Source organism: Epinephelus lanceolatus, chromosome 8 (genome assembly GCF_041903045.1).
Source record: "Epinephelus lanceolatus isolate andai-2023 chromosome 8, ASM4190304v1, whole genome shotgun sequence".
Lineage (NCBI taxonomy): Eukaryota > Metazoa > Chordata > Actinopteri > Perciformes > Serranidae > Epinephelus > Epinephelus lanceolatus.
This window is the reverse complement of record NC_135741.1, coordinates 21472769-21486823: the sequence shown is the minus strand read 5'-3', so window position 1 is coordinate 21486823 and position 14055 is coordinate 21472769. Positions and strand designations below refer to the sequence as shown.

At 43.9% G+C, this 14055-nt stretch overlaps 1 protein-coding gene across 5 annotated transcripts in view; it reads right to left on the bottom strand.

Annotated features, from left to right (window-relative positions):
• The window catches only part of LOC117257639 (ELKS/RAB6-interacting/CAST family member 2), a 182787-nt gene that overhangs the window by 68037 nt on the left and 100695 nt on the right, over positions 1 to 14055 (bottom strand). For all 5 annotated transcript variants that reach the window (XM_078169994.1, XM_078169997.1, XM_078169998.1 and 2 more), the window contains one exon: positions 13259 to 13419. In XM_078169994.1, coding sequence (XP_078026120.1) covers positions 13259 to 13419 — 161 coding nt within the window. The remainder of the gene's footprint in view (positions 1 to 13258; positions 13420 to 14055) is intronic.

Below are 14055 nucleotides of genomic sequence, written 5' to 3'. Positions count from 1 at the left end.
CATGTCACAGAAAATCAACTATGAAAGGAGGTGAAGAGCATGTGAGGAATACAAGTTAGCAAGCAAGACAAAAAATGTTTATTGCTCTTTTATCTGCAGTCATGCAGTCAGACATACCAGGAAGCTGCTTAGAAGTTTGGGGAAACACTGGCACGAAACACACAGTGACTGACGTGTTGAGATGTCTGCAGTGTGGCGTGCGTGCAGATACATGTGGGCTCGTGTCTCCATGAATGCATTTAGTATTTATGCTGCATGTGTGCTGTTTTTGCAGATGTGTCCGTGTGCATGTGCGTGTGCGTCTGTTTACTGTGCACTGAGCTCCTAAAGTGACATGTCAGGACACTGATGTCAGGAAACTGAGACACTCTGGGTCTGACAAACAAACCATGCCAGGAGGAGGATCTAAACAATGTGCCGCAATTGCTTTATTACTCAGTGTTTGCCCTAGGTGTCATGTTACTGAAGTCTTCAACACCATAAAAGCCTTCTCTATGGTTCAGCACTGTGTTTGTGTGTTTGCTCTGGCAGAGGCTCCCCTGTGACTGGTTATATTGGACATGCTCAAACAAAGCCAAACACACAACAGGAGCCGCAGGCAATTAGGGCCTGCCATAGTGCATAACTCCTCTCTGAGCACCCTCTGTCCCCCCCACCCCACCCATTTCCAACAGTCTCCTCTTCCACGCATTTCTAAGGATTGTGCTACCATGAGCCGCCATCCACAACGCACATACACACTCATATATCAGTCTCAGCAACAGTTGCATGCTCACTCTGCGCTGTCATCCTGTGCGGCATCAGCGGCAATAATACTGTTTGTGTGTATGTCATCTTCGGGATTAAATGTTAACCTCGGTGGGCAGAACATCGCTGACTGGCACAGGAATGCCTGTAATGCTAGCAGACAGCCTAATCCACTGGATTAATACATATTACGATGGTTTAGCAGAGAGCCGGGTGGGCCCTGTGTCTCCATTTCATCCTGCCATTGGGACAAATTTGTCGCTATCCACATCATCACGTTACACCTACTTTCTCTCTCTGCTATAGTTTGACGCAGTTTAAAACATTTATACATTTCTCGTCTTGGTTCTTAACTCGCTTCTGCACGGTATATGATTAAGACATCCTCTCGTAGCAGAGCAAGGCCAGTCACAGTGAGTGATGGACATCCAGTTTGAATCAGGTCCTCTGGAGCCTGAGTAAAGGGTGATATCTCACTGCCTGTGGCTTGGACAGCAGACACGGTGAAGATCTGTTTCAAATCAATGCAAGAAAAACTGGTAAACTCAATCTGGGTCAACTTCTTTCTCCCTCTGCGCCCCCTCCTCCAAAACCCCTTTCCTCCTCTCTCTTTGTCTTTCTGTCTCTGTCTTGCTGTATCTGGGTGTTTCTTTGGCCTTTTGTCACTAAACACCTCATAAGAGAGACATCTCTTTCTGCAAGAAGTGAAGGAGGACAGGACGGGGAGATGGAGCAGTGTTGCAGTTGTAGAGAGAGTGTTGGGTAGGGTGTGTGTGTGTGTGTGTGTGTGTGTGTGTGCTGGGGGTATGTCTGTACCAGTTGTGTACTAATAAAGCTAATGATTGCCATCTGGCCAACAAACAGATTCCTGAATTCCTGTGTTTTCATGTCACTAAGTTACCAGGCCATTATTCCAGCCCAGCCTGTGTGCCACTTTTCTAAAACCACAGCATTACTTTAAGCTTAAAAACACAGTTGGAATGAATAAAATGCAGAATGAGCTCAGATGATAGTGATAAAGTCAGAGCGTGCATTAGTGTATTTCTGTAAATATGCATGTACATATGTGTGTGTCTGTGCATGGCATGGTACAAGAACTCTTAACAATGACACAGTCCTTGTTTTGTGCAAGCAAAAGTGCGTGTGTGTGCACCAATTTGTGAGTATGACAAGCGACTGCATACCTTGGTATGTTTGTCCTATGTGTGGAAACCTTTTGTAGTGGCTAGCGTGGCTCTCCTGTTACAAATACACATGTTCTTTATGGGCAGGCTAATGGAGCTGAGCTCTTCCTGCCTCTGTGATGTGGTTTACTGTTGTTTGATGTGCTCAGGAATCCTGCATAGGAGAGCACCTCAAGCCGATCTTATCACATAAAAGCCCTTGCAATGGAAGAAGACACTCAGCTCTCTTTTTTAACTTAATAGAGATCTCTGTCCCTGTGAGGCAGTGTGTGTGTGTGTGTGTGTGTGTGTGTGTGTGTGTGTGCGCGCGCGCGACTGAGCGAGCGCGTGTGCACCATTTCTTTAATTCAATCGAGCGTGTAACCCAAGGCCAAACACACACATTTGATTTCAGTAAATGCTGAACCCGGAGGCCTGTGGCTTGAGAGGACCAGAGACATGTCAGATGTGTCAGTGCACGTTACTGTGAGTGCATGCGTGTGTGTGTGCGCGTGTGTGACAGAAGGAAAGTAAGCGACAGGGGAAAAACAGGGATTTTAGTTTTTTCTTTTTTAGATTTTACATTGAATTTGGTAATATGTGACGACTTTATGTATGTGTACAAACAGGCTCAAGGTGTAGTCAGATTTTCACTAGGAATGCCGTATTTTGTCATGCATGTTCAGCGGTTTTCAACGCAGTAACTATCTTGAATGAACAGAGAAGAATGGATAGAAAAGACTGGAAAATAAAAACCATGTGGACCCTGATACAATCAAATATGTATCAATAGCATAAAAAAAGAGCTGATATTTGTGGATTTTGTCATTGTTAATGTTTCCTTTTCCTCATTTCCATTTGTCTATCAAAAACTCCTGCAAACTGTTGATCACTTGTACTCACTTCAATTATGATGTTTAATTTTAAGACCTATATCAGATCAAATGCTTAACACTTATACCTGATAAAGGTCTGGGGATAGGCACATTTTGTTCCAATGCACCTGCTTATAAGACTTTTTAATACTTGTAATTTGTAAAATGCAGCCATTAAGTCAGTGGTTTGGCTGCAGGCTGCACCTCAAGATGGGCATTCACTGCACAATTTGAGCCTGACCTAATTTATTAGTCGCACAACTCATTTTAAAGGCAGACCCCATTTGAGAATCATCAGGTGTCATTTGCCGTGCAATTTTAGTCAGCTGTCTTCGGGCTCTCACAGATAAAGCAGAGCCATGAGCAATTCCTCAAGGTCAGTACCTTTATCCCCGCCATTGATGAGATTTTCCGTCATTTATGACAGAATGCTTCCCTGCCATTGACGAGATAATCCGGCAGTCTGTGCTTTCACTGTTATAAGATAGGGGGCACTGTTACACATCTTGTGAAATAGAACAGCACCCCCATGTCCAAAAGAAACCGAGAGATGTGGAGATGCTGACAGACTCAGACTCCCACGATGCCTGTTCTGATCAACATTCTGAACCCGATTTGGACGAAGAAGCAAACGGGTTTGGTGGGATGACACGGGATCACCATGACAGTGACAGTGACGCATGGACAAGACGACCACAGAGGAGAGGGAGACACTGACTGACATTGAACAATCACTGAATGTAACAACATGTTCTGCTATACATCAGGGAGAATATTATTTTCATTATTATTATTATTATTATTAAAAAAAATGTAAATGTGAAATAAATTTTGTACTTGAAAATGACAATCTTTGACAAAATGCTTTTTTCTCAGCTTTTTGTCTGAAATGTTTTTTTGTTTTGTTTTTTTACGAAAATGCACTAATTCAAGTGTTGATAAAACAGAAATGGAATAAAATAAGATAATGTGTTTTTTGTGTTCCAAAACAGAAGGTCTCTTCTTTAGTTTGATGTGTATACTGTTCACATATTCATAGAACAAATTATTCTGCGGGTCTTGACAGATTAGTGAATATGATCAAAAATGCTGGCAGTGGAAAGTGTTACTCAATCGTACATTGTAGCCTATAAACAGCTAGTTGTTTGGTGCTGCTACCTTGCTAACGTGTGTGCTCGTGTGAGAGAAAGAGGGACTCAAAACTTGGACTGACCGGTTTTTGCAGAAATGGACTTTAGAGGGTTTTTTGAGACGTCTGTCTTCATCAAGAACCATACCTTGGCTAGCAAGCTTCTACCTGCCTGCAGCCCCAGTGCTATCTGACAACTGTCATCAGCCAGAACAGTCCGCAGGAGCCGATGGACAGTTTTATTATCTATTTTATATGTATGCTGTGACCACTCAGGTTGTGGCTTGACAATCGCACCATGTAGTGTTAGCATATAAATCATGAAGTTTAGCAGTGGGAGTTTGAATTAAACAGCAACAGTTCTAAAACAGGCTCAATTAAACAGTGTATCCTCAGCTTCAGCCCAATATTTTAAATTTTAAACATCATGATGATGACTGTTTTATATTTAAATCATTAACGAAACCAGTTTAAGGATATTTACCCTCAGTGGATATCAGAGAAACAGCAACCACTGAAAGAATATGTTCTGCTGGTTTCTGGACTGTATGTATGTACGTCTATGCGTTCCAGTTTGAAATGTGACTCTGAGAGAAAGTGTGTTTTTTGGTTGCAGAATGCATCAATGGGTGCTCGAGGTTAAGCGTAAACACAGACGGAAATGAAAGGAAACACACCACCACAGACTCTGTAACAGTAACGTCAACCTCAAATGCCTCACACTTCATAATAACGGAAATGTATACATATTGAAAATTTCACTGGGGATTTGGTTACAGTGATGTGTCAGTGTGGACAAGCTGTCTTGTTCAGGCTTTGAGTACTGTATGCTGAAATGACACTACTCATCCCTCTGTTCTCTGATCTCGACTTAAATTACTCCAGACATAAACACATATAACCTCATATCAAGACATTCATGAATGGCCACATTCTCAATCACGCATACACACACTGTGTATATTCTGTGTTTAATCTACGGCCTGAAAGTCGTGCCATTGTCTTTGCTCACACTCCCTCCAGCCATTCTTGTCTCTGCAGGATTCCTGTGTTGTTTGTTTAGTGGTGACCAGTCCTGTCTCTGCGCAGTCTGTCCGCCCACATGAAGGCCTTCTCTGTCCTATTGATGCTCGCTTAAAAGATGAAGGACTACGCAGATTAAACTGCGGTTGCCATCTTGAGTAGATGTGACGCTTGCTCCAAATAAACTTTGGGGTTTTAGTTGGTTGTGTTTTTTCTCTCTCTTTTGGTCTCTTTTCAGTGGGTTCTGCTTTGCTTTTTCTTGGACATCAAGTCTAATATCGTAAAAATGAGACAAAAGTTTTATTGCAGAGTTGTGAAACTTAACAGTGTCTGTGATGCTTGTGAACGGTAATTTCTCTCCACAAACAAATAAGAAAAATGTAGTCTTTATTTTTATGAGATTTGAAATCCTAGCGGTGAGCTTAACTCCACTGACCCCTACTTTCTCTCCTGATTTTATTTGTATTTCTCCTTATTCTCTTTCCACCCTTCTCCTTTCATTTCCTCTTCTTCCCCTCTCCTCTCTTTTCTTCTTCTCTCCTCTCCTTTCCAGCACTAAACTCTGGATACCCACCGGCCCCCGAGAGAACAGTCATGTTTCCAATATGTCTCCATTTAGTGGAGACCAAATGAACAAGAGCAGGGCCAAGACAAGAGCAGGAAAAATCATCACATAGCCACTGGCACAATCTGCTTATCTTTCACTGCTAATAGCTCTCATGCTCTTCACATCATTGCTTTTATGTGCACACATGCACGCATGCATGCACACACACACACACACACACACCCACCCACCCACCCACACACACACACACACACACACACACACACACAGGGACACTCATGTATGCACATGTTGTTCTTTGCACACAAACACATTCAATGCGCATCAGTGAGGATACACACGCTCATCCAAACTTGCTTGGGCTGTTTCCTGCCACTGCCGAGAAGTACATAATGATAATTACAGTTTGGGTCTACATCCCTGAATTAACCAGATCAGACACACACATTTCACAAGTGCCAGGGGCTGCTGTGGTGTGTGCTGACTGGTGTGCAGTGCTGGAGTAGCCCAGTGCTGGGAAGTGGTCCGTTCTACTATTGTTTTCTATTAAAACCTCCTGGGAACCATCTCAGCAAGAAGTGCAGAGCCAATAAAACTCCAGTCAAACCAACAAAGAGTCAGAGAGACTAAGCCCTTACCGAGGGCTTTGTGTAACAATATATTACTCTGATTGAGGAAAACTAGGTGAGAATGTGTCGAAGTAAAACTGCAGAGACGCAAAGAGAGGTCTTTCTTTTTTTAATTGATCTGTAAAATGTGAGAAACAAAAAAGAGACACCGACACAGACAAAGACAGAGACGCGGAGACAGAGTTATACCCAGATAAAGACAGACAGACGCAGCCAGAGAAGCCGCAGAGGAGAAAAACAGGAGCCGGAGCTCAGGTGTGTGTGCCAACCACAGAGGCTTGGAGGTGTTTACAGTGTGTGAATATATGCCAGTAAGCCCCATTGACTCACTTGTGTGGGTATACCAGCATTTCATGTGCCCATAATGGTAAACCATGAGGGCATTTCACTAGGCCACTGTTTTAATGGCTGTTTTACAGCGCGGCACATCCAACAACATATTACATACAGCTGCACTCAAAATAACTCATCCCGCTTTCGTTCTAAAATCTCTCACTGCTGCACACTTTCATTAACCCTTTGTGCTCCACCTCTGCTGCTATCGATCTATCCATGTATATCTATGCATCTAAATTCGCATTTGCTTCACAGGCATGATAGTATCTATCTTTCTACACCTCCTCCCCTTCCTTCTCCTCATACCTTTAGTGACCCTGAGGGCAGGACCGTCGTTAAAGAGGCCGTCACTGGTCACCTCTGGGTCCTGCGTCCTGGGCTGCCTCTTTACAGCCGTAGGGCCCACCTAATCAATCGCCCACTCATGCACGCACTCCAACACACACACAAGGCTTCCAATCAATTAGTCTCGAGATTTATACAACCGAGTAAACTCTGGGGTGTTAGTCTCCCTCAGGCCAATCATATTGGGCTTTCCCGAGACTTCTGCATCAGCCAAATGACACTAATTAGCCCTGTGTGTGTACGTGTGTGTGTGTGTGTGTGCAAGTATGCGCGTGTGTGTGTTTTGCGACTGACACTAATTAGCAGAGCTAGTGCACCTACTTCCTCGGGACCATTTCCTGTGATAGTAATTATTAGGTATGTGTGATAAATTCCAGGCCTTCTCCCACCCGTCCAAAGATAGAACAAGAGGGAAACGGACAAGAAAAGGGAGAGGGAGCGTTTTAATACTCAGAGGAAGTTAAGGAGGTCAGCACTAAAAGAGTGATGGAGTAGAAGTAAAAAGAGACGATGAAAGAATTATGTTACTCTAGCGGGGCAAACTGTGTTTCCACATGCAACATCTTCCCCTCGCCTCCTTTACATGGCCTCTCTGTGTTCTTCTCCCGTTGTCAATCACTGCATCCTTTTTGTTTTTGTGTGTCACGAGCCTTCTCCACTACGTCAGGCTTCAGATTGAGACAAGAAGTTCTCTCTGTCTCTGGAGAGACTCTTCCATCTCTGTCTATCAGGTTAACTATTCTTCTACCAATGTTCTCCGAGCGTTGTCAAATCTTTCAGTGCAACGTCAAGTTCATAAGACAGCTCTAGAGACAATGCCACTTCACTCGGCCACTCCACGGCTCACAAATCCTCTCAGCAACCCAGCAGTTACCATACTGCAGGCAAACAGAGTGTGTGTACATCTGTGTGCCAGTTTTATGAAACTCAAGTTAGGGTTTACATACTATACAGGACATAAAACCTCCACTTCATATGCACCGGGTGGGTTAATGCTTGCCAAAAATGCTATGCGGATATAAGCACCAATAAAATATGAATAAGTAGTGATAAAAAAATAACCATAATTGATGCTAGAACAGCCAAAACCTGAGAGAAGTGAGCTCAAGACATGACGTTTGCCGAGCGCGGTCCAAGAGAATCATACGGTCTGGGAAAAATGGGTCAGAAAAGTTACATTTAAGGGACTTAGCCTCCTGCTGCAATGGCTGCACATCCAATTCAAAAACCGACTCTACGAAGCAAACTCCTCTCTTTGCTCTTGAAGTATACTGCAACGAACCCAGGTAGAAGTCTGTCATTACCGTACTGTACAGAACAAGGTCTTGGAAGCAGGGATTTCCATGTGATGAAGCCCTCCATTGACAAAACCTCAAAGGAGGCGGAGGAGGAGTAGGGTGGAGCATGCCTAGGCCCTGACATAATAACACACCTACTGGCCCGACGGCCGACACACATGTCGAAGGTAAACATGTGTGTCAGAGGGCACGGGAGCACAGACAGACATGATGAATGGCCCGAAGTTCCCACGAGGCGACACGCATACAAACTTGCTCACAGAGAGAGGAAGGTGATGTGTGGTCAGCCCCTCCTCATCACCGCAATACAGAGAATCCCATTCACACACTGCGCCGGCCCTCCGTGTCTCATCATTACTTATCACAACAATGGCACTGTAACGCCATACCTGTCTGCAGATTTTGCCATTACATGTGAATGTAAGTTCAAAACCGTGTTAACAAAATGCTGCTCGGCTGAATATATGAATGTGTGAAGGTACTTTTTTGGTAAAAAAAAAATGTGTTTTTATGAGTGTACACGCTGTGTATGTGCATATACACGCGTGCAAGTTTGTAAAGGTGTGTGTGTGTCCAGGCCCCTCAGAGAGATCAGTGAGTGGGGACATGACCTTGCCAGTACAGCTGGTCTCTCTGTGTGTTTAGTCAGTGTAACCATGGCAATGGCGCTGTGCAGACAGGATGTCTACATTGGGGATTTGAAAGTCATAACGTCGCTACTGCTCTAAGCTTCATTATGCCATGGATTACTGTAACTAGCCAACAAACAGATACATGAACACACCTCGCGGACAGAGCAGAATTTCGGGGTTGTTACATTTACACTGTATGGAAGTGCTAATTTACCTTTTTGTGTTGGATTGATGACATGATGAAGAGCATAGCCAAAAGTTTGCTTTTGCAGAATGACACAAAGGGTATGTTTCCGTCTGAAAGGTCCACAAATTTTAAGTGTGTGTCCAAAACTCAGCAGTTTTTTATGGATATCTGTTGGGCAAATATTTAAGGGAAGGGGATAAGAGTTGCTTGTGTGTTACTCTGAGGAATTAGCTTTCTTTTTCTATGTGTTTTTTTTGGTCCAACATGTGAGATTAAAGTAGAGAAATATAAGGTAGCAAAAAAAAGATGATGCAAAGTAGGCACTTAAAGGAATAGTTCGGATCTTTTTAAGTGGGGTTGTATGAGGCACTTATCCAGAGTCGGTGTATGACACACAGTAGATGGCGGTCAGCAGGTCCCCAGTTTGGAAAAGCAGGCAGTCCAATGCTCTCTTTGAAGCCAGACTCCTTTGAGAAAAACAGTAATTTACAATAGCTGGACACAGGAGCTGATGGTCTGCCGCTCCCTCAATCAGTTGTGTTATTGTGTAACTATGGTGTTTAAAACAGTTAGTTCGGCTTCACCAAAGTCAGACAATAACACAAACTAACTAACTGATTGAAGCAGTGGTAGACCAGCAGCTCCTGTGTTTAGCGACCTAAATTACTGTTTTTGTCAGTGGAGTCTGGTGGCTTTGACGAGAGCATAGACAGGGACCTGGAGTCGTTAACAGCTTCCCTGTCGGTCTGAAAAGGGCTGTCTGACAGAAAGGTAAAGCTTTTAAAATACTCTCAATATATCATACACTTAAATTGATTTTTTTAGAATCTTTTAGTTGGCTAAAATATGTTTTGCTGCAGCCCCCATCCACAGCAGTACATTGCTTAGCTTCTGTGTCTGTACTCCAGCCTGCTTCTCCAAACTGGGGCTGTGCCGCCTGCCATGTACAGTACGACAGGCAATACAGTAACTATAGATAAGTACCTCATTCAACCCCACTGCAAAAGATCCAAACTATCTGTTTAATGTCATTATGTAATGTACATCTTTTCTCCAACTTATCCTTAATTTCTCATATCACAGAGTGAATTAACAGGTGGATGTGGTGCAGGTGTTGCTGATACATAGTATGTCGTGTTTAGTCATTCCTCTCCCCGTCTCTAGCTCTACTCTGCTAACCAGACTCTGCTCCCTCCCACCTCTCACAGCTCTACTCGATCTCTTCCCTGCTCTTTCCTCCACCACTTCCTCCATTATTCTCCTCCTCCATTCCTCCATCCATCGCCCCCTTCATCAATCACCCCCTCATTCTACCACCGCTTACTAATTCCTCCCTAACTTTCTACTACGACTTCTCTCTTTTCCCCCGCTTACATTTTACTCTCTCGACTAATGTTTGCAAGATTTTCCCCTCCATCTCTCAAATTGTCGTGTCCCCCTTTCACTCCCTCGAAAAAATTTCCACTTCGTCAACTCTGCATCTCTTTATGCGCCCGCCTCAAAGCTGCCGCTACCTGTTTCTTTGCTCTATCATCATTTTCCATCACTAAAATGTAAACAGAGATAATATCAGCTACATTCCCAGTGTCTACAGGAGGATCGGGTTGAGTAAGCCACTGCAATGTTGTGGCATGTAGTATTATCCCATTCAGACTATGGAAACATCTCAATGACAAGCTATTCAAAATGTCCAAACACATAATTTCTCTATTGTGCACCTACACCCTGTGACCCCAGACACATTTAATGACTAGCTCCTCTGGAGGTCATCTGTTAGAGTGTGTGTGTTTGTATGTATGTATGTGTGTGTGTGAGTGCTGTACAGTATGGTGGAAACTCTATCTGGTGTGGGGTGACAGAGCAGACCCACACCGCTCCTTATACATCAAGCATTTAGCTCTATATCTGAAAAAGGCAAATATGAAAGTGCTCTCTCTCTCACACGCGCACACACACACGCACACACACGCACACACACACACACACACACACACAATACAAGCTAGGAAACCCAGCATGCAATGAGAGGATATTGAAAATGATTTTTTCCCCTCTTGTCTCTTTCATTAACAGTGTTGAAAAGCCAAGAGTCTGCTCACTCTCTCTCTCTCTCTCTCTCTCTCTCTCTCTGGCTTATGCACACACACACACACACACACACACACACACACACACACACACACACACACAGCTCCCCAGTTCACTGGGGAACGTGCCTCACATGGTTTGCTTCAGCTGGTCTTCTTGACAAATGCCACATTACAGCGGAGAGAAGGAGAAACTTGGCATGCAATCAAACTTCTCTCATGATTTCTAAGATTTGAAATACTTCAGTTTGCGTAGCCCCTCCATCCCATCCTCCCCTCCCTCTCATTCTGTCTCATTTTTTTCTTGCTTTCACTCTTAACTCCCTCTCCCCTTCTCTCTCTCTCTCTCTCTCTCGTTACCTCTCTTTCTCCGCCTTATCTTTCCTGTTTAGTTTTCCTTGTGCTAACTTGGACCAGAGCTGTGCTGTGGGAATATGGCCCCTTTAAAACAGAAAGCCAAAGTTTGTGTAAGTATGTGCATGTCTGCAGACGTGAGTGATTATATGTGAGTTCCACTGAGGCTGTGTGTACATTCTGCATGCGTATCTTTGTGGCTTGTTCAGATGTAAGTCAGTCTCACGAAGCTTCGCCCCCTCGCAATTCAACAGTCCTTTAATCCTCATCATCAGTGACCCCAAACCCCTGCCTCTGACCTCTTCATACACACAGACACATACAGGTTCAAAGCCACAAGGGACCACACACACACTCGTGCCCCCTGTGCCCCCTCCATTAGCTCTTACCAGTGTAGACTTGCAGTCAGAGTCTTGAACACAAAGGCAAAGAATCCCATCGACTTTGTTGTTGTTTATGTCAACCAACCATCACACTAACCTTCTTCCTCAGACATCTTTTTAATGGTAATATAATAATAATTTACGCAGAGTGCCAGCAAAGTACAAAAAGCATCACTCATGTGCCAGGCCTGTGAGCCTTTTTCTAATTCCATGTACATACCTAGAAGCACGGATTGTGTCTGTATCATATGTAATACATTTCCTCTGCTAAACATCTCTGGTGATGTTTGGATGGTGGAAATTGGAACAGACAGGAAGATGGTTTGTTTCACAAGTGCGTGTGTGTGCAGATACACGGGCAAGAGCGCTCTCATACTCAGTTTCTCTCAGACAAACTGTACACATACTGTAGGCAGACACGGACGCACACACACATTCCTGCAGAGTTAGTGTGATCAGAGGGGCTTGTGAGGCGTAATGGATTTTAAAAGTTGTGTTTTCAATACATATGTGCCAGCGTTCCCTTTTGTACTGTGCTGAGTGGCTGACATTAAAGGCATTTCTCTGCAGCACATGACAACCAGATCTGTGGCTCCATGCTCCTTCAATCAGAGGGCTCAAAGCAAACGCACATGTAGCCGCTCCACTGACAGATCACTGAACTTCACTCACACATTCATACATGCCCACTGACACACACTCACACATGGAAATGCAGCCAGTCCCTGTACACTTTTTTTTCAGTTTCCTCCTTCTCTTGCTGTCTTTGTCACACGCAGACCGACGAATAATAAAAAAATAAAACAGCAAAACACACATTCTTCTAACCTGCTGTCTAAGGCTGCACCACCTGTCCTCAATAAATGTAACGTTTCACAAGGCAGCGAAAGACAACGGCTGATCCTGCTTCAAAACACACCTCAGCGCTGATGTCTATATAACACTCGTGCGCAGCTGCACATGTGAACAGGTGAGCGTATAAATGTGCCTAACACAGTATTAGACACAGGTCTCTGCTGCAGCAGTGAAAGCTGCTGTGCAGGGTAATGAAAATGCGCCTGATGAAGCACTGAGCGAACCGTGCCAATGTTAATAAAAGATCCTTGATCATATACTTTTACAGGCTGGGTGTGCAGCCACTACCACAAACACTTGCGGTTTATTTTTTTCCGACTGTTTATCTTATTGCAGTTACCAGCAGCTCTTACTCTGTATTACACAACCTTTTTTTTTCCCGTAATGCAAATGCAGGATAATTAATTCATAATGCTGCAATAGCCAAGGTGAAGTCTTACTGATTAGAGAAATGCATGTACAGGATGCAGCATATGGTATGTGATTATTGTTCTGTGTTGCCTGTAACGACGTGAAAAGACTTAGATCTGACCAAGAAGGGAAATTAGGTACGTAGGATAGATTAAGGTAGATGGAGAGATAAGATATAAATACTATGCAGATGTAAGCGTTGTGTAAAGACAGATGGCGAAGAGTGTGAGACTAACTTCATCTCCAGAATCTCCTCCAGCTGTTTGCGTCTCTCCTGGCGAAGACAATTAAGGTGTCCGTCTCTCTCGTGCAGCGACTGCTGAGTGGAGGACAGATGCAGTTTGGTGGCGTCCAGCTCCTGGCGCGTCTTCTCCAAAGCACTCATCAGCTCCTCCAACTATTCAAGGGGAGAAAAATACACACAGGTTACACGGAAATTCAAAATACGAGACCTATTGCATACTTATCACACACGTACATGGTAAAATAGATAAACACTTATGTGCACTTTTATTTGTCTGCATGGATATATGTTTTCAGAGGGTGTGTGTGTGTGTGTGTGTTGGAATGCCACGATGAGGTGAAATGGCCGGTTGACATCTTGGAGCAGGTGAAATTACTAAGGTTCAAAGGTTAGTTGAATGATACGTCCACTGACCCTTGGACGAGAAACAAGGGCTCCCTCTTCTCTCCCACCTTTCTCCACTTATTTTTATCTCACCCTCAAGTATGGCTCTACTTTAGAGCAGGTGAGAATAACGCTCAACCCCTCAACTACATCTCCTCCCTCTGCACACACATGCCCTCCAGCCATGCAGGCCAACCTGTGAGTCTGACAGACAGGATGTGACCTCGGGGCATCATTATCCAAAGACAGGAAGTGTCTAATTGTCTAACAACAAGTGCTTTACAATAGGATGCGGTGTGAGGCGGGCTTGTTGAGATGATGCAAATGAAAGGCCGGGGAGAATTTGAATTTGTCTTTGTTCAATTCTGATGATTTGCAGATTTGTGACATGAGATAGCCAAACAA